Source organism: Phoxinus phoxinus (assembly GCF_949152265.1).
Source record: "Phoxinus phoxinus genome assembly, chromosome: 14".
Taxonomy (NCBI): Eukaryota; Metazoa; Chordata; class Actinopteri; order Cypriniformes; family Leuciscidae; genus Phoxinus; species Phoxinus phoxinus.
Genome location: NC_136889.1, coordinates 10,574,155 through 10,595,216, shown reverse-complemented (window position 1 = coordinate 10,595,216; position 21,062 = coordinate 10,574,155). Strand labels below are relative to the sequence as shown.

General features: G+C 38.5%; 1 protein-coding gene across 1 annotated transcript; it reads right to left on the bottom strand.

The window, feature by feature from the left end:
• Nucleotides 1–4,646: 4,646 nt before the first annotated feature.
• Nucleotides 4,647–20,330, bottom strand: eif3s10 (eukaryotic translation initiation factor 3, subunit 10 (theta)). Its single transcript, XM_079636014.1, has 22 exons — nt 20,073–20,330; nt 19,181–19,371; nt 18,478–18,614; nt 18,137–18,300; nt 17,270–17,469; nt 16,817–17,025; nt 16,463–16,634; nt 16,021–16,125; nt 14,708–14,806; nt 14,483–14,599; nt 14,102–14,287; nt 13,655–14,002; nt 13,441–13,545; nt 13,174–13,287; nt 12,782–12,904; nt 12,434–12,587; nt 12,063–12,244; nt 9,752–9,834; nt 9,139–9,644; nt 6,303–6,432; nt 5,635–5,792; nt 4,647–5,296 (listed from the first exon to the last, which is right to left on the bottom strand). Exons 1-22 carry the CDS (start codon nt 20,119–20,121, stop codon nt 5,103–5,105), a joined length of 3,726 nt encoding a protein of 1,241 aa, XP_079492140.1. The 5' UTR covers nt 20,122–20,330; the 3' UTR covers nt 4,647–5,102.
• Between the last annotated feature and the right edge of the window lie 732 nt (nt 20,331–21,062).

Sequence of the window (21,062 nt, the reverse complement as noted above, 5' to 3'; positions counted from 1 at the left end):
TGTCAGAATCAGTTCAAATGACAATATCTGCGTATATAGCCTATATCAAACTTTTGAAGGTTGAACTACTTTTCTGTCAGTTCGGTGGGCCTGTCTAACGCCCACTTCTTTATTGTCTCCGCGTTTTCATTTTCTCCGATGGGTTTGTGATTAGTTTAGGGATGAGAGACTCTCTTTCTCTATTGGCCAGGAGACAAGGATGAGGCTTATTAGACACAGACAATATTTTCAGCCCTGTTTGTTTGTCGTATGACTACAAGAGTCCATTACCCTCTAACTACTCATTAAATTAGCTGAGTTCAATCCCATTATGGGTTACTAATGTGCATTCTCCATCTCGAAAGTTCAGGTATGCACAGTTGACAGCGCGATATCTCTTGGGTTTAGAGTCTGTTTTGCAGGGTGTGTGGTAGTTCGGTGATATCTTAATAATGTTTTATTCTTTTTACTTTACATAAATCTCATACAGCACTAGAATATCTTAACATATTATTGGGTGCAAATTAAGGCAAATAGGCCATTTAGCAAGCTAACCTATACAAATACGGAAACTGCAGACATTTTAGCACAAATTCTACACTTCAATTTCTACCATTATGCTTTAACAGTAAAATAAATAAATAAATACAAAGCTATTCTTCTGAATTTGTCCATGGTAAAAACTCGCGTTTGATGTAGGCTAATTTTTACAAGTGTGTTTTATGGCACGGCAGTGAGCCCAGTGTGCAATGTGGGAATGACATATTAGCCTAAATGTTTACTAAATAGGCTATGTTTACATTTTCCCACGGTCATTGTTAACTTTAATAATTTTGCCTATTGCTCTCAACACCCTACATTTGTTAAAATAAATGAACAATGTATCAGCTATTGGTTTAACGTAGGCTACGGACGCAGCATGACAATGGGAAGTGGTACACGATTCATTTGCTGCATAAAACAGAGGAATTCTTCTTTTATCTATTAATAGGGGGGTGCTATTATCCTTCCCTTTAGCTTTTAAGCTTGTGTTACCGCAAAGTGAGTTTATGGAGTAGCCTATTTAGTTTGAATTATATTTCATTATTATTATTATCATAAGTATTATTATTAGGATACATCTGAATATATAAATGCCTATATAGCCTATTTATTATTATTTTTTTGTCGGTCTATTTTGCTTGCGTCTAATTTATTAGCAAATATTATTAGCAAATTAATATTAGCCTGTTGTCGGCGTGTCGGATTCAAAAAGAAACTTTGTTTTCTAATCCTTGCTCAAATATTCAAGTTCTTGATTCTTGAAAGAATCCCGAATCTTCATGCGTAGAGCAGACCGATATCAACAATTAGCTATCAATTCAATATTTAAATAGTACGAGGCTATTTTTATTTACCATGAGTTAAGGTCACTCTTAGTTTTTGCTATAGGCTAGCCTGCTCTTCCGTGAAAAATGCTATTTGCTATCGCACTTTTTGACTCCAAACAGCTGATAGCCTATAGGCCTACCCGCAAATTTTCTTTAACTCCCATTTCCTCAGCCACACACAAATTTCGATTTTTATTACGAATTTATCATTTGTGATATAAATAAAGCACAAACGTTTGGATAAAAACGGCAAAAGAAATGACACAAATTTTTTACACCTCTGTCTTTTGTGAATTTGCTAAATAAGGCTTTTAAAATCGATTTGGATATTTTACATTATAATTTCAGCTTTGCACATAAAGAAAAAAAAGGAATGTGCAGGATATGAGGATCTGCTGCTCTTTGATCTGGCACTGTTCAGGCTAAGTATAAGGATAGTGCGACACCAACTGGTACTGTCTGGTACTAAATGCACTTTCCGACATTGGACGTAGGCTTCAGTCGGTCTCAGCAATGGGAAGCAGTCTCGCTTGTCCACATTGCGAACTTTGTTTTTTTCCAGGAAAATGACTGTCCGGGACATTTATCGTTAACGCATGTTTACAACACCTTTCGATGACGTTCGACGACATCGAAAGTCTTCCTTCATCGTCCATGTTACCACCTGCAGTTAGTGATATTTCTATAAAGACTAGTTCTACCGGTCTCCCGTGGACAAAGACTGACGAAAACATTCAAATTAAATTGAAAGAAATTAAATCAACTTTTTAAAACAATTTGTATTGGCTATAGCCTAAACATTTGCAACACTTTGCGGGCCTAAAATCGTAAATAAATAGCATACAACATATTAATGCAACAAGCAACATTTTTATTATTAATACTATTATTATTATTAATAGTATGCCTAAATGATTGTCAGTTGGTTCACTTTTCAGGCCTCTCCATTTACTCTTCATGTTTACATATGGCAGTTCAATTGATCTTGAACTCTGTCTAAAGGAGGCTAATATTTAAGGGTTCAAAATAATAATTTGTTCACAGTGCAATAGGCCTATATCGTTCATTTGCACATGCTATCAAAAACACTAACACTTGATCAATATCAGCACATCGGTTTAGTCTCCAAAACCTAGTGATTTTTCTTCTGTAAGTATAAAGAAAAATGTTAAAAAGTTGCCGGTGACGTATAGACCTAATCAAAAGACAAAAGCGCATTGAGCTTTATTCGACAATTTATTGGATCCATCCTTCAAAAATATGCAGGATACGCAATAATTATGTGGATTGCTTTTGAAAAGATGTTATGAAATGTAACTGACGCCCATGAACAGCTTTTCGAAGAGCATTGCAATAGAAATGTCAGCTGAATTATGTTATATCGTCAAACTGCAGGCTTCACAATCATGTATTCAGTGTGCAAGACCTATCAATTCCAATTCAAGAATTACCTCAGACTTGTTCCTTTCACTCCATGCATAACTTAAGCACATATCCATCGAAAGGAAATTCTGGCATTTATATGAATCTTTCCACAAGTAGGCTAAGCATTTTTTTTTACAAAATATTTGCCTACTCAGGTTTTTGTTTTTCTAATGATTTGCATTTTGAATTCAAGAAATGTATTAACATTAAAGCGCATTAAATAGAATTGTTGTAGGGCCAAAAGCAAATTAATTCAGAAATTGTAGCCTGTAGCCTACTTGTTGCTATAAATGTATTTTTTTTTATCAACATTCATTAATTCTATTGAGTATGGCCTGCACATAACACGTTTGTCTGAATGATAAAAACAACATGAAATTAATTTGCCATAATTTAAACACGCAAATTAATAGTCTACGACATATTTAGCTATTTGATCACCTGGTTTAGTCATTTTCGAACGGCAAACTAGATCATTTGACAGCTAGTTTGATCAGTTTGAATCTTACAAAAGCCACGTGTAAAATACACATAAAATATAGTCCTAGACTATTAAGTACAGCAACTGAAAGACTTTACAAGAAGCCTTTCCCACTATTAAACATTGTTTCTTGATCTCATGTTCATTATTGTAACATTCCAGTTTTGCATGCCGCTTAACGGCCGTCGTTGTTTTTGTATTTGCGAATATGATTCGTTTCTAAACTGTCGGTGATATGTTCAGGAAGAGCTAATGTATTTGATCGATTTTTAAAAATCGATTTGGTTCTGCGAGACTAAACTTAATTTTTTTTATAAGTAACCTATTAAACATGAATTTCTTATAGGCTATAATACGACTTTGTTTAGTTGAGTTTTTTTTTTTTTTTTTGTAGCCTACTATTAGAGTAGGCTATCCTATAAATGCGGAGTGTCGTTCAAACAAATTTACCAATGAAATTCTGTCAGAAAATAATCAGTTCAAATGACAATTTCAGGACATTGATAGATGGCATTGGGTGGCAGATGCAGAGATACGTGTCGTGTAAAAAGGCATAGGCTATCCCACATTCACAAGCAGCACCCCTCCAGCTCGAGGTCCGCGGAGTTTACACACGGTGACCCGTGGTCAAACTTCACAAAGCAGGTCTTAGCAAATATAAGGGTCTAATCTAGTTTGGGAGTTCATAACCTCTTGCGTGGGAATTTGAGGCTCCAATTGTGGGATTATTGGCCTTAATTGTGGCTTTTCCACTAGAATGCAACAAAGACCTCTAACATAATTGTTTCTCTCTTTCTTTCTAGTTTTTTTTCTGCATAATGATATAATGCGAGCAAAAGTTTATCACCCTCGCAGCGGGAAGAATCACGATCCAAAGAAGCCCTTGCATGAAACTAAGAACTGGCATTGATGAGGTTTACCGAGGATTACCTCTTATCAACGTGTGCGTGTGGTCTTCCTACCCCAGTTAGTTTAACCAAGAGCCAGTACGTCTTAAAAAAGGCGTACGTACCACTAAAAACTTTCCTGAAAGAAAAAGGCCATCCTAATCGAGATTGATACTAGATTATGCTATTGTTTTTTTTTTTGTATAGATCTCACTCTGTTAGAATTGCCTGCATTTTTTTGTGTCCTATTTGCCACATTAGACTGCAAAGTTAATTATCATAAGTGAATAGATTATAGGGATCAAATTAATATTACTCGGTTTACTGATTTCTTGACATTTAAGTGACACCTAGTGGCAAAAATGAAAACCCCAACCATTGAAAATCCAATGCAAGGAAGGATACTCAAATCACAAATTCTTATTCCAGCCAGTTCCATTTATGACACAAAGCAGCATGATATTGTCGTCTTTTGTATGATAATAACTGAAATTAGTCACTTAATGAGCAAACGACTTTATTAATAAAGATTTTTTTCAGATTTCTTGAGGGCATACAACCACAGCATAAGCAGCAACTACAGCAAGGACACAGCTGTAAGGATAACCTGATGATTTCATCTCAAAACCTCTACACTACACCTCTGAGGTCATGTCTGCAAAAACATTTATGTTCTACAACACCCGCACCTCAAAGAAAAAAAAAAAATCTACTTAATTTTGTGTGACCAATTTAATCCTCTAAGCATGCATAACAAAAAGGAATGAGCTACTTTTCAAATGTAAGTTGAAGTTTTTAAAAAGGATGAGATATAAATTGCCATGTTTGAAAACCCACTGTAAGTGTAGTAATTCTATGGCAAAGCTTTATGCATTTCATGTTAATGTAAGCAGTGACCTGTACTGATTAGAGGACACATCAAGGCTTAGTACATCAAGCAAAAAAATGTATGCTTTAGTATTAGCGGCGGACAGTGGTCCAGCCATCATCATCCGTCTCGTTCTTGGTCCGACGCTGGATTTCCTTATCTTTGTCAGAGCGCCAGGTGCTCTTCTCAACGACCTCACGGTCCCGTTCACGTGGTCTGGGAGGAGCCTCTCTTTCCTCCTTGCGCTCCTCTCGTCGCTCCTCTCCACCACGACGCCATGAACCACCTTTGAGTTAGGAAAAAAATATATAACTTAACTTAATAAAATAACTTAAATGTGCCCCAAGCACGTTTCACTGACAGATCCATGACTTTATACTGACACCTACTGTTGTGGATGCATTAAGTCTGACTTATTTTCATTTTTTTTTTTTTTTACATCTGCCAAACCAGCAATTTCACAGTACATTTATTTACCGTCACTCGTGATCCAACTCTATTAAACAGCTTTTTCCGGGGCCACTGATAAGTGTCTTCATCTCAGGCCAGTGTACATTTTAGATTCAAGATCTTTATTCAAACTGCACTATTAAAGGTGTATTTAAGACCGATCATAAGACTAACCTTCATCTTGGTCTCTTTGGGGGGCTCTAACATCACGTTCTCTGTCATCTCTGCGCACCCCTAGGTCACGGCGTTCACCACGGTCAGAGACTTCACGACGAGAATCACGCCAACTGCTCGGCTCATCACCACCTCTTCTCCAGACACTCGCTTCTTCCCTGCACATGCACACACATTCATATTAAACTTATTGGACTTTAAAAAAAAGAAGCCTAAATTTACCAGGACTCTTATGCTTAAATATCAATACTTTACTCATTTCAGCTGCTTATTCAAAAAGAAAACCTGCATCCTTAACAACCATCTACAACATATTTCAATTAAAAAAACAGCAAGTAAACATTTTCAATTCATTAGCAATTGCTAGCCATAAATGTGCAGAACTGCTCTCAGATTTAAGATTTTGAAGTTTAATAAACTGTTCAGTCCTTATTGGAATCTGTTTTTCTGTCCCCAAATTCAAGTCCTCTTAAAAATGATAAGACTTTTGTCATACCATTTAAGAACTGTTATGACCTTGAAATGTCTTAAGTTCAGTTTTATCAAATTTAAGACTTTTTAAAGACCAGCGGAGAGCCTACATCAGAGTTCAAAACAGAAAAGCTTTCAGACAGGTTTATTAATATAGATTACATTTTATAAAATGTAAAGTTGCATGAAATTTTCACCTGGGAGGATTGCGATCTCTAAATCCCTCAGTACGGTCATCTACCTCGCGCTCATCATCATCACGGTCAGTATCACGAGGAGGTGCCCAGCTTTCCTCCCGAGCCTTCTCTCGCTCTCTCCATCCTCCCGCTGAAGTAACAAATTGCACAAATTTACAAAAAAAAAAAAGTTTATTGAAACTGAACGACCAGTTAACAAACAGTAACTGTAAATTCACAGATCAAACACAAAATGGTTAAAGGGGTCATATTTTACCCTCCTGAGATCCACAAATATTAGTCAAGGATTTGCAACAAACAGCCATAGTTCATTTAGTCTATTTTCCACCCACCCCTCCTCTGACTCTTAAAGGAGAACCTTTGGTCTAATTACACATTGTTACCTAGTCAACCGTTATCTGAGATTTGTTTTCATGATTATCGAATGTAAATAGTTTTATCTCTAAAACAGTTTAGCCTATAACGCTAGTATAACGCTAGTATATAGGGCATTGATTAATGACAAATAAAAATCACTTGTTAATACCACTAACAAGGCTCAAAATAGCCCCACACTAATGGCGCTTTTCCACTGCATGGTACGGTACGGTTCGGTACGGCACGCTTTGGCGCTTTTCCAAAGCATGGTACGGTACGGCTCGGTTCGGTACGGCTCACTTATGGCGCATTTCCACTGCATAGTACGGTACGGTACGGCTCGCTTTAAATGGTACCACCTCTGTTGAGGTTCCAAGCGTACCGTACCGATACTAAACGTGACGTGAAAACACTGCAGATCACTGATTGGTCAGTCACTTCAGCGTCATTGTATTTGCGATACGAGACACTAAACCCGCTAGATTTAAATAGCCAGACAACAGCCAACGCAGTAGCACCTGTTTTTAGAGTATTTACTTGACAAAATAAGTAAAAAAAAAATCAAAAAAGAAATGGCTGAATCGTGGTCAGTGGACGAGGTGCAGACGTTCCTCTCGTTGATTGCCGCCGGACCTACAAACAGTGTAGGGACAAATTAGAGGCGACGACTATTAACGATCAGTCCCACCCACTTTGAAGCGGTACTAACTGCAGTGGAAAAGCAACCGATCTAAAGCAAACCGAACCGTGCCGTACCGAGTCGAGTCGTACCACGCAGTGGAAAAGCGAAGCGAGCCAAACCGTTCCGCGCCGAGACGAACCGTACCATGCAGTGAAAAAGCGCCATAACACGGTAGCATAATGAGGGTGCCTACCTTCAAACCGAAGCATTGAGAACTTTGACAGTGTCCAGACTGTATGTATAAAATATCTTCTTATTAAACTGTCAACTTCGCATATACAGGCAGAAGCCATCTTTGAAAAACAGTCTCTATCAGTCGATCTCCGAAACGCCGATCCAAATACGCTGAACTGTGTAGAATCTCATATGGTCCAGCGCATTTGGATCGGCGTTCGTTGCAATGCCCTATATACTAGCGTTATAGGCTAAACTGTTTTTAGAGATAAAACTATTTACATTCGATAATCATGAAAACAAATCAAAGATAACGGTTGACTAGGTAACAATGTGTAATTAGACCAAAGGTTCATTTTGCGCCGGAGTTCTCCTTTAAGGCCCTGATATTTTCAGGCCCTATATATAGGGTTGGGCATCGTTTTGATTTGAACGATTCCGATTCCGATTCTTCCTTTCGATTTCGGTTCTTTTCGATTCTCGATTCTAATTCTTTGAGGGGCGGAGTCATTTTATTTTGATCCGAATGTTCCAATACATATAAATAAAACATCTCCAGTTAACTAGCAGAGCATTCATTTCGTTCGTTTGATAAATAAGAGACAATCTAGCACTGAAATGTGCGATCATTGGCGTGGATACAGTGTTTTGTCTTCTGGCTCGTGCACACCGCACTGTCTTCACTCGGACACGCGCTTCAATCCGTTGAGGAGACTCTCTATTCGTTCCGGTGAAATCACAAAATATAATGCACACAAACGTGTCCCTGCTTGAATTACAACCACTGATGAGCATAATCGGTTTTGATGAGAGAAAAAAAAAACTATACAAGTGCGGTTTAGAACCCAGAACATCTGAGACGCTTGACGAAAGTTCTACAACTGGACCATTAAGGTACACGTTAAATAAGCGCAGCGGATTTATGTATTTATTCATACGAAAATTCTCGGCACTGACAACATGTATTACATCTCATTAAACGACAAATTAAACCCAATGTACTATTTAAATAGATTGTTGGACTTAATGTTATTGTACATTATATATGTGATTTAGCATTGCATTACCAACCCCTACCCCACCTGTCTTGTTTTACACTTTTTAAAACAAAGTTACGCCACTGGACACTCCTTGTTAATTTGTACACCATGCAGTTTGTCAAGTGTTGCACTGTGCGAGTGCCGACTCAGGCTTTTTTAAAAGTGAAATAAAGCCACACTTTTGAGCGCCGCTTACCGTGCTCCATGGCTGCAACAGAACAAGCGCGGGCACTTTCGGAAATCCGGTGGCCACTATGGAAACCAAAACTTGCGCGGAACCGATGATCGGAATTGAATTTTTTTTCTCTAAATGATTCCAATGGCATCGTTATTTTTTAAACAGTTCCAAGTTGGAACCGGTTCTCGATGCCCAACCCTACCTATATATAGGCTAGGCCATTTTCGCCAATGAAATGACACTTTACTGCAATTAATTATGAGTTATGGGTTTAAACTGCTCCATCCTTCAATAACAGAAGATTACGTCACATTGAATTCCATTGTATCATGAAAGTAAAATTATATTCCTTGTGATATGACCCCTTTAACAATCTGCCCTCAGGAAGAAAATAAGCGCAAATACCATTTGGGCTCACACCAGGTCTCCCAATAGGTTTCCAGGGTCGAGGGTCATCTCCACGACGTGGGCCAGAGTCATCCATACCCCTGCGGCCTCCTCTATCATCATCGCCACCTCTTCTGGGGCCCCAGTCATCATCTGCCCCACGTCGAGGCACTCTGGGTTCATCCATGCCTCTACGGGGCCCACGGTCATCATCAAAGCCTCTTCTTGGGGCACGATCGTCATCACCTCGTCTGGGGCCACGGTCATCGTCCATTCCACGCCTTGGTCCACGGTCGTCAAAGCCCCTCTTTGGCCCACGGTCATCATCAAAGCCCCTTCTCGGTCCACGGTCTTCATCACCTTCCCGGCGTGGACCTCGTTCATCATCAAAGCCAGATCGGAGTCCTTTGTCATCTGAGCCGCCACGACGAGAACTTTCTACGCCTCTCCGGAAGGGCAGTTCACGCTCACGTTCTTCTCGTTCAGGCTCTTCACGGCCTTCACGTCCTTCCTGACGCCATTCCCTGGGAGAAAAAAAAAGAAAAAAAAGGGACACTGAATCTCCATACGTGGCATCTTTTTTAAGCTCGTTATTCTGCATCAACTTATCAATTAAAATTATATCACTTACTTGTTTTCACCAACAGGACGTCGCCACTCTGACTCGCCCTCACCGCGTTTCCTCCAGCCGCTTTCTTCTCGTTCAGGCAATTCCTGAGGAAAATTATTTTAAAAATTTGACCCAAGATATAAACATTTGTGTTATATCTGATCGATTAACCTCTGTCGTCATCTGGTTAAAATAGAAATATACACAAAATACATTTATAATGTTGTTCTTTAAATTTGATATTAAATCAAAGAATCCTGGAAAAAAAAATTAAGCAGCACAACTTTTCAACATTTATAACAAAAAGTAATTATAATATGCTGATTTGGTACTAAAGAAACGTTTCTTATTAAGGATCATGTGACACTGAAGACTGGAGTAATAGTAATACACATGAACTTGAGCATTAAATTCATTGTGTACACAAAGTTGACTAAATAGAAAGGTTTTATATGACTCACTTTATCAGTTTGTGTTACTGCTGGCTGGAATTTTGTCAGTCAAAAGTAGTCGATCTCAAAATGCAACGTAACATGAGGAGAGTAAAGATGGAAAGCTCCTAAAGCTTTTCATTGGAATTACAAGTTCATGACATTTCCTCATATGGAGTTAGTTCATTACGTTGCATTCACTACTTTTGACTGACAAAATTTCAGCCACCAGAAACACTAACTGATAAAGTGAGTCGTACAAAACCTCTCTTTATAGTAAACTTTGTGTACACAAACAATGAATTCAATGCTCAAGCTCATGTGTAGAGCCCCTGGTGATACTTTGAGCACAGTTTTGTTGTGTCAAGCCTTCTTAGGGTTTTAAAAACAGTGATTTTGATGCTATCATAGAAGTGCCCCATGCACTCCCATTCAAAAGGCATTTTTACCTAAAACGAAAATACGGTCTATCTTAAGTGGCGTTTACATTCCAATTATGCATTTACACGAAAGTTTGACTCGGGTAGATAAACAAAAAGAGCCTAGGTTCAATTTTGGCAACAGTTACCCTTTAACACAGGGGATATATCGCCACTTTTTTTAACCGATCATATTCCTTTCGTCTTTACCTCAGCTCAGCTATATGCGTCACAGTCCGTTCAGTGCCGTGACACACGGACTAGCGCTGAAAACCAATCAAATGAATTACTTGAATTACCATGTTCACGTTCCTGGCAGCTAATAACAACAGTGTGATCAAATGTACAGGTAATACAAAAGCTAATTTATTAGCTGATATATAATGTATATGATTTGTGAATTCTATACATCTCTGGATGGTGAAAACAACATATACCATAGTTCCACTCTCCTTCATAGCGTCATCAAGCTGGTTTTGAAAATGCGACCTCTGGTGGCGAAAAAAATACATATTGTAGCTTTAAAGGACAAGTTCGGTATTTTACACTTAAAGCACTGTTTTCAGATCGTTTCTGATGAAATAGAACGGTTAAGATTAAAATTTGGACACGTGCTGCTGTCCCAAGAATTTTTTGTTTCTTTCGCTTTACCCCCCACCTCCACAATGGCTGCATAGGTGCACTGGAATAATCCTTCCTAAAACAAATTAAACTTTTGTTTACAAAAAATGTCAGTAACAAAACAGTTACCAGGTCCCATTGACTTCCATAGTATTTTTTTTCCTACTATGGAAGTCAATGGGACCTGGTAACTGTTTGGTTACTGACATTTTTCAAAATATCTTCCTTTGTGTTCAGCAGAAGAAAGAAATTCATACAGGTTTGAAACAACTTGAGGGTGAGTATATGATGACAATTTTCATTTTAAAGTGAACTATCCCTTTAAGAGGTACATTTTAGTATAGGCTAGAGTAGTGCTATATTTCGGTCATGAAATTACTTTACTTTATCTTAAGTGACTCAGAGCAGCTCTGGAGATGAAGTTCATGTGTTCATGTCCTCACATAGTGAGACGGCAGACACTCACACAGTGAGTGTCACGTGTGTGAGTTTGTGTATCAGACGAAACCGTGCCGTTCATTCACACTGAAATCCCTTATTACTGACTGGCTGTTATCGCGTTTATTTCTCCTGTCTTGATGGGCTGTTAAATTGATCCATATCAGGTAAAAATGTCCAGAGCTTATCATTATCAACGTAAATTAATCACAATCTCAATGATAGTTTATCGCCCAGCCCAATGCTATCGTCTAATAATGCAGTTCACGGATTCTGCCAGTTCATTGACACGTAAAATGCATATCAAGGCTTTTTTTAAATTTATTTTTATAAATCGAGCATTCAAATTTAATCGAGGAATTGTGACAGCCCTAGTAGTATATGGTGTACAAGCAAATTTTAAGTAGGGTTCAAATGAGTTACCTTGGTGGGTTTTTCTTCTGGTGCCCTCCTCTCCTCCTCTTTACGACGTTCACGCTCCTCAATTTCCTGTTGTCGGGCACGCTGCTTTCTTTCCTGTTCCTCCAGTTTACGCAGACGCTCCTGGTATTCGCGTTCTTCCTCCTCTCTTTGCTCCTGTTCCACGCGTTCCCGGTCTTCCCGCTCTAAAAAACACAAAAACAAAGACCAATTCAAAACCAAGCACATGTGACAAAAACAGTTTATGCATGACATCAAATAAGATATGAATATTAAAAAGTTTATGAAGCCATCATTTTTTGTAAATTAAACAAAGACTATTCAATTATAATGGATCACTGTTAACCGAAGGTTGATGAACGGCAGATAAGAACCTTTTTTGAGCTGTTCCTCGTGGATTCTCTGAGCGTCCTCTTCTTTCTGGAGATAGAAGGCATTTCGCCTGTCCTCCTTGCGCTGCTTCTTTCGCTCCTCAAGACGCTTCTTCCTCTCCTCAACCATACGTTCTTGGAAGTGCTTGAGTTTTTCCTGGGTACATGAGAATTGCTCAAAGCTTAGCCAAGTGTCAATAACCTGAACGTCAAGGACTTTATGCTACAACTAAATCTTTTCATCTAATACATTTTGTACATTGTCCATACTGGTCATTGAGAGCAAATACATAATCTGTAAAACATTATCTAAATAAATTAGATTTAAATGAGGGAAAAAATAATAATTACCTCATAGATGAAGCTTCGAGCTTCTTTAATTTTGGACAGAAAGTTCTCCTTGTCCTCCATCATCCTGGACATTCTCTGTTTGTGTTCTAGTGCCTTCTCACGCTCCATCTTCATATTGCTTATCTGAGTAACCGATGAGCACAACAACCTTTAGCTTCAATTACACCAAACAACATGACATCACTACATTCAACATATGTACTTCACATTTGGGTGATGCTTATAAATCTGAATCAAACTAAATCCAGACAATGATAAAGTAGGGCCTTAAGAAATACTTCAAACTACAGTTAAAGTGAAAGTATGTTCCAGTAAGTGGGGAATTTGAGACACTTTGACCAGACGGCAAAGTAAATCACATTCAAGTGTAAAAGGCAGTATGCGATTATTACCCTCTCTTCCTCCTGCAGCTCCCATAACTCCATGTCTTTGATGCGCTGCTCCTCGTAGGCTTTCTTGATCAGAGGAATCTCCTCAAGGCGCTTGGCCCTCTCAAAGTAGTCGATCTGGAATATGCATAATATCATCACACCACTGTAATATTCGGCAGTCATCTACTCACCTACACAGAATTAACCCTAATTCTTTGACATTTTAAACAGATTACCAACATAGTTATTTGCAATAAAGTACTTAATGAATGGGTAAGGAAACTGTACCTTCTTTTCCTGGTTTTTCAGACGCTCTTGAAGCTCTTTCTTCTCCTTTTCTAGTTGTTCAACCTGTTTGGCCATGATGAAGTCAGGGTCCAGCTCCTCCAGATCCTACAGCAGAAAAAAAATTAAATAACTATTTAATTTCCAGGGTATTTTGCCAATAAAACTTTCTGGTTTGTTCTGGGCTCAATAGCCACTTCCCTAACAAACTCATTACCTCAATATCAATGTCTTTGAAGGCCTTGGCTCCAAGCTCAGTCTTCTTGATCTGCTCCAGTCGCTCACGCACTGTCTTCTTTTTGATCTGCTCATGTTCTTGCATGATGCGCTCCTTCTCTCGCTCTTTGGCCTCCAGTTTGAGACGCTCCTCCTCGGCTTTGCGCACCTTCTGAAGCTCTGCCTCCCGCTGCTCCAGCTCCTCTTTCTCCCTCTGGATGTTGAGGCTCTCCAGACGCTCCTTGCGTTCCTCAATTGTTTGTCGGCGAGCAAGGATGCGCTGATGCTCTTTGCGTGCATTCTTCAGGTAGGCTGTGATGGCCAGTTGACTCTGTTCCTCATGTTCTTGCTGGGGGAAAATGTGGAGTTGATCATCAAACTGAATGTATCATCAAAACTGAAACTGACCAGCAGGGAGATATTCTATGATAATTAACAGTTCTCTTACCAGTATGGAGGCAGGTTTGATGACATCAATGGCTTTAGCCAAGGAGGATGACATGGCAGTAAGCTGATTTCGTATCTGTTCAGAGGGCATGTTCTGTAGGAATGGACCTACTGGAGAATCCTCTTTAGTAGAGTAGTTCAGATCGGAGCCAAAACTCAGAGTGCGAGATGAATGATCAATGCGCACCTTTAGGTTTAATAAATACAAAGTGAAAGTTACTACAACATTTTGGAGATTCTCCTCTTTAACATTTAAACACCTATACTAATATGCTTGAATTAAAAGCTAAGTGTGAAATTTATACACGTGCTTGTTAAGAAATGTAAAGGCAAATGAAAGCCAGATATTACTGTTCGATGACTAAAACTTTATGTACTGTACCTGCAGGTCACAGTGCCGTGCTGCATCTACAATGGAGCGCTCCAGTTGGAAAGCATCAACAAATGGTACCAGAGAGGCCAACCTGGTGAACTCAATGCTTTGGTAGATCTGAGCCACCTGATACATTAAAACAGAAGACAAGACTGAAGATTTGCAGAAGACCAAATGCATGCAATGATTCATCAAGTAGATATTTGAAGTCTGGGGGTAGATAATCACACCAACCTGCTGTAGCAGTCTAAGGATAGTGTTGTTCTGCAAGTGAGGAACATAATGCTGCAGGTCTGATTCCTTCTCAGCTTGGTCCCTCACCCAGTTCAATACCTAAGCATAAGCAGCAAGAACATGAAATCAAGGCACATTAAAGGCATAATGTTCATGTCGTTTTTAAGAACACTACAACATTGAAGACTGCAGTGTCAAAATGGTCTAACAAAGGCATCACTCTTCCTCTTAAAGAGGCTATATGCGTTTTTCTGAAATTTAAACTCGCGACTGACACCTGTGGCCAAAAAACAGAACTGCTCTTCCTTTCTGCTCGCTCGTACGTGCACACTTCACAAGTCATCTGCTGCAAGGAGGTCAGGTCAACATTATGTTTACAGAGGTAAGAACAGTCAAATACATATTGTTTGAGATGAGTGTTCTGAGTGATCTGAAACGCTTAACATGAAGGCGCTTGACGTCACATCCGCAGACAGCGCGGGAAAAATCCGACCCGACAGAAAATAGGAAAAATAGGATACAGGCTTATAGGTGCACCCACTGTGAGCAGACAAGGTGTCAGTTTGCTCATCAGGAGATGTTGGAGTCATAAATGGTAAAATAAAAAGGCTATTGTTTCGTTTATTTTGGGGAAAAAGTTCCATATAGCCCCTTTACCTGTAATTAACTTTATGAAAATTTGTCACTTATTAGTTTTAATTAGGGCTACACGATTAATCGCAATGAAACCACGCGCGATTTGGCAAAGGCTGCGGATGATCGGTAGTAAATGCTGCCAGAGGTCACTCACGCAGACACTGCAAATATGCCCGCCGCAGAAGTACGATAACACGTCATTCCATTTCATCTCACAGAAGGATGATCAACTGTCGTTATGAAGTAAAAGCATGTTATTAAATGTTGTCTTTTGTTGGACATGAGGTTCATAAATGCTTCTCACGTTTGACACGTTGCTTTTTGCATGGTATAAGGGACTCAAACTCAGTGCTTTCAGATGGAGCAGCGTTTACAGAGCCGTACATCAATGACAAGCTGCTCATAAATACATCGCAGCCTTAGCTATTTCATAATCGTGATAAGCCAAATCGGTTTACTGCGTTTCATGTATATTGCGATAAATCGTGCAGCCCTAGTTTTAATGGTACAGCGTGGATGCATGTCAACATTATTCTGGAAATGTAAATTCTCAGAAAAAAAAACAAAAAACAGCCAGAATAGACTTAAATCACACAATTTAAATGTAATGTAGCGAACGCATTACTTTAATTTTAAGCACAAAAGCAAATATGCATTATGTGGCAAGTGCTACTCACCTTAGTCACTCTTCCGCAAAGTTTAAGAGGGTGGAAGTCCATCTCCAACCAGTTGTAGAGCTCTTTGACTTCAGGGACAATATACTGAAGCAGGTTGAACCTCACCTATGACAAGAATAATACCCACAAAGAGTGTATAATTTGCAATATTTGAAATCTTTTCTAACAACAATGTCACACATAATCTACCAAACATCAAGAAACCACAACGTTAAAGGGATAGTTCACCCAAAAATAAAAATGGTGTCATCAATTGTGTCATTTACTCAACTTGAGAGTTTTGGTTAAATTGACCCTCAATAGAAAGACAGAAACATCTCAGGTTTCATTAAAAGTATCTTAATTTGTGTAAAAAAAACAATACAAAAATGTTATGGTTTGGAGCGACATTTTTTTGGGGGTGAACCATCCCTTTGAGGTATGACAATAGACAGGCTATTACCATGTCATTGATGAGACTCTGACGGGTGGGTGGAGACTGTAGGCCAAGTAGAGTAGCCAGTCTGCGGTGTTTCTCCACAATGATGCCATCCATGTCCAACAGACGAGCGATATCAGTGCGCTCGGGGGTGATGGGAATAGACAGAGTGGCCAAGAGCACACGAGTGGACATTCTGAGGGAAATGGGTACAATATACAAAGCAATTAAAAACTTTCAAGTCTCAATAACTAATAAATTAAAAGTTCTGATTTCAAGAGAAAACTACCCTACAGTAAAATGACAGAAAAATAATTCCACAAAGCATTTAATCCAATTCCTTCTTCAAGCTGAAAATCACTCCTATTTAATGCTAACCTCTGCATCTCTTCTTGGGTGAGATTCTTGCGCATTTCTCGGGAGAGGTGATAGAGTCTGTGTAGGGTACAGGCATGGAATAAGGCATTGCCAGACTTCCAGAATACAGTGGACACCTTGTTGTAGTAGTTGGCCATAAGCTGGGGTTTAGGGGGCTTCTTTGAGAGGGCGAATAATCCATGGATGTCTTCAACTGCTTTGAACGCTTCCTATGTTTGAATGCAACCAGTGTGATCAGTCATCAAGTCAAAGCTTGTGCATCATATAACAAGCAAAAACATTTCTTTGGTATTTTATTTATTTTTCTGTAATCTCTCCTTTGCACTGAAAAAAAAAAAAAGGTTTAAAGGAGCAGTATAAATGGAAAGTATATGCAACTAAATATACTGTATTTGAATTTATCAAATTCAACATTTCTATGAAACATTGGTGCCTACAATAGAGCACAGAGACCTGCCACAGCTCCATGCTAATAGCGCTGTCCAGCTGGACCAGACGTGTCTCGAGGTGCATGGACTGGCTCTCGGGGTTGTTCAGGTTGATGGCGGTGCTCTGGTTGTGATGACGTTGGATCTGCCCCAGGTGCATTCGCAGGTTGTCACACAGCTTACGGAACTCTGCTTTACGGGTGTACTGCAGGCAAAACTTAAATGCTATGAGAAATGGGAAAAAAATTATAATTAGTGTACAAACAAAATGTAAATTTTAGGTATTATATAATGCACTTTCGTTAAAAAGATTGAGATTAATATCTTTCTCTTTTTTTGGATGAAACTTTTAAGGATGCATTAAACTGATCAAAATGACAATAAAGACATTCATGATGTTACAAAATATATTTATTTAAAATAAATGCTGCTCTTTCTATTCATCAAAGAATCTTAATTTAAAAAGAAGCATAATTTCCACACAAATATTTAGCAGCACAACTGCTTTTACACATTCATAAAAAAAAATATATTGAGCACCAAATCAGCATATTAATTAGACACTGAGCCACATCACATGAAAATATTACTTTGATAGAATAGAAAACAGTTATTTTAAGTTACATTATTATTTAACAATATTACTGTTCTTACTGCATTTTTTTTATCAAATAAATGCAGCCTTGGTGAGAATAAAATACTTTTCAGACACATTAAAAGTATCTTGCCGATCCCATTTTGGATAGTAGTGTATGTATTTATCCACAGTAACCTGAACTACATCAAAAGGAAGGAACAACATTCCTAAACTTAACAGATAAACCCTAATCTGTACCATATGTTAAAACTCCCATAAACAGATGTTTTTGTATTATAAGAATTATATACTGACCTTGCTGAGCAATGTCATGGTAAAGGCGCTCAACTTTGGAGTTATTCCTTAGCAGGTCCAGGCACTGACGGTACGACTCCCACAGGAACTTGACCCAAGGCGTGAGCAAAAGTCTGTCAGTGCGGTCTTGAGTGTCTTCACCACTGACGGCACTCAACAGAACACTAAAAAATGGGGGGGAAATATATATTTTTAAACTTGAATGTCCTCATGAACATGAATGTAGAATGTTTTGAATGTTCTAGATGTAAAGAAATTCTGAAATTACAAAAAAAGCAACAACAAATTCTCTATAGAGATATCAGTAGGAAAGAACTGTTTAGGCCTTTAGGTTCCTGTACCTTTCTGGGGTCTGAATGTTGTCCAGATCCTCAATGTCCAGCACCATCTGCTGAGACTCCCCTTTCGCTGTCTCGGTCTTCTCTTCCGCAAGTTTAAGGTAAGCGCGGACCACATCTTCCAGAGATTTGATATTCACCTGAAGCATATAATTAGTAGTAGTCAGTAACTTCATCCTCAAGAAGGATGGAATTGATCATTTACATGTCTGTTTTCATCTATACAGAAATTTGAGGCCAATTCTACAATAAAAAGTTAACTGAAAATCGTCATGATTGGAGATATTGTATATAACCTAAGAGCATTATGACACAAATAACTAAAGTTTAAAGTCACGATGAAACAGAAGTAGCAACCGATATTTTATTCCATATTGTTAAGTACATAAAAGTGTAACTGATTATTGAAAAAGGAACAAAAAACATTTGCATTTTTAAAGTGGAGGCAGACAAAGGTTTAAGCAGACTAAATGATTGGAGAAGTCATGTATGCGTCACCAGAGAATAGTCTGTCGTTTTCACTGGAAGATCGAGGTCAAAGCATTTTTTTTTTAAATGAAAGATGTGCAAAGATGAATTGTTCACAATGAGATCTTTAACATGCAATTAGAAAATTGATAGCGTGAATTTTCATTTCATTCCGACTTTAAAATGTGTAACTTTCTGCTGAAGTAAAATATATTGTTTGTATAATAGGGGTGCAAACCTGTTGACAGATGTTTTTGTACTGATACAGTCCCTCCTTTGCCAAGTGGCTCTTGCGAAGGTCCACACAGAGCTCCAAGTACTTGAGCATAATTGGCTCGTGTATCTTCTGCCATGTTCGATGTTTTTTGCTCTTGATGACATCGTAAAGTACATCCAAAGCTGGCTGCTTTTTACCAACTTCAAGAAACTCTGAAAAAGAGAAACAGAAAGTCTGTCATGACCTGCAAACCTCTGGGAATTTGTTCAATTATGAAATATACTGCATCCATGATGGAATGAATAACTGGGACTGCTGCAGTATTTCATTTATGTATCATATAGCCTTCAACCCAAATATGACATTTACAGCTGACTATAAGACTGCGATATCAGAGAAAAGAAACCATTTTATACGTTCAAGCTGGTGGCAGGTACGCAGTGGTGTGCCACTCCACTCACAATCTGTTTGTTACTATGATCAAATGACAATGTATTTGCTCTTCATTCATGAATAAGCGTTAGACTGTTACAGTCTTAAGGATTTTTTTCCACGCATATTGTCATTAATCTCCATCCTTCGATACCAGAAGTTGTCAGAGCTAAGCTAGCGGAATGGAATAGCTTGCTAACACGCAAAAACGCTCTCCATCTGTTTTAAAAAAGTATGCCGATTATTTACACTTAATTTCTAATCGAGTCCTCTCTTTGAGCACACTAAGAAGAGGTAGATATGATTGAATACAGGAAAATTGAAACGCTGCATCATACGTGACACACGGGCCCAGTAACGGTGACATCCGGCCTGCACCAGAGCCTATGAGAAACATGGCTACTCCAGCACGCGCCATATCGAGCTAACAGCTAACACACGTCTACAGTCCAAGAGACGGCAGGTTACAATATTCACTCACCGTTTGCTCGTTTTAGAGCGTTCTCCGGTCTCTGGAAATAGGCTGGCATTGTTATAGCTTGCTAGCAGGCGGTTTTCAGGTTGTCGAGGCTGTTTTATTGACTCTGCCTGCCCATCCGCACTGTGACTTCTCGCCGCTCAAGCAAGAAAGGACTAGCGCACGTGAACTGCACCCCGGCGACGAAGACGAGAGTTCCCGTATGTGTGTGCGCGCGCACGCTTACTCCACGGGCTCATCTACAGTTCAGATGACAGACATGATGCAAAAACATGCTAATTAAATATAAGCCTAAATAAATTCATCAGTACTGAAATGTTACTCAAGACGAATCTGACGAAAGCCCGTTTAACTTTGGAACTGTACATTTTTCAACCATTGAAAAAAGGAAATAAATTACCTGCAGAAAAGCAGTTTGACACATTATGACAAGAATAATTAAATTGTCTGCATTTTATTTAAAGTACACATTATTCATAGGATGGCTGTTGAACTTAATATTTGACCTTTCAATATTTTTATTTTATTTAAAACGATCCCTTTATAATACAAAACGCTTAGGAGTAAAGAAAAAAGAAAATACTTTTTTTTTTAACGATCCCTTTATAATACAAAACGCTTAGGAGTAAAGAAAAAATAAAATATTTTTTTTTAAAGCATGACAATTAAAGAACACACAGTCACAATTACTGCATGTATATTGCATTGATATTAATGTATATTATAATTATGTGCCAGGCAGGCCTACATAACTTATTTTATGTTTCACAGAAGAATGAAAGTCTTACAGGTTTGGCACTATTAAAGCGCGGACACTATTAAAGTTAGAACTAGATATTATTCATTATCTTTGTTACCTAAAATGTTCACTTCACTTCAAATCAATTAATGATATATTTATACATGTGGTGAATTTTTAAGAGTAAGTTTTAATTTGGACATTGAATCTGAGGAACATCTGTATTGCTCCAAGTTTTGTGACATTTAAAGATT

Bases quoted from the DNA above. Each gene is read 5' to 3' on its own strand.
- eif3s10 (XM_079636014.1), bottom strand. From the start codon at position 20,121: ATGCCAGCCTATTTCCAGAGACCGGAGAACGCTCTAAAACGAGCAAAC. The intron at 18,301-18,477 runs GTACAGGAACCT...CCCATTTTTTAG, and splicing joins AACATTCAGACCCCAGAAAG to TGTTCTGTTGAGTGCCGTCA. The intron at 14,600-14,707 runs GTTGGTGTGATT...TTAATGTATCAG, and splicing joins TCCTTAGACTGCTACAGCAG to GTGGCTCAGATCTACCAAAG.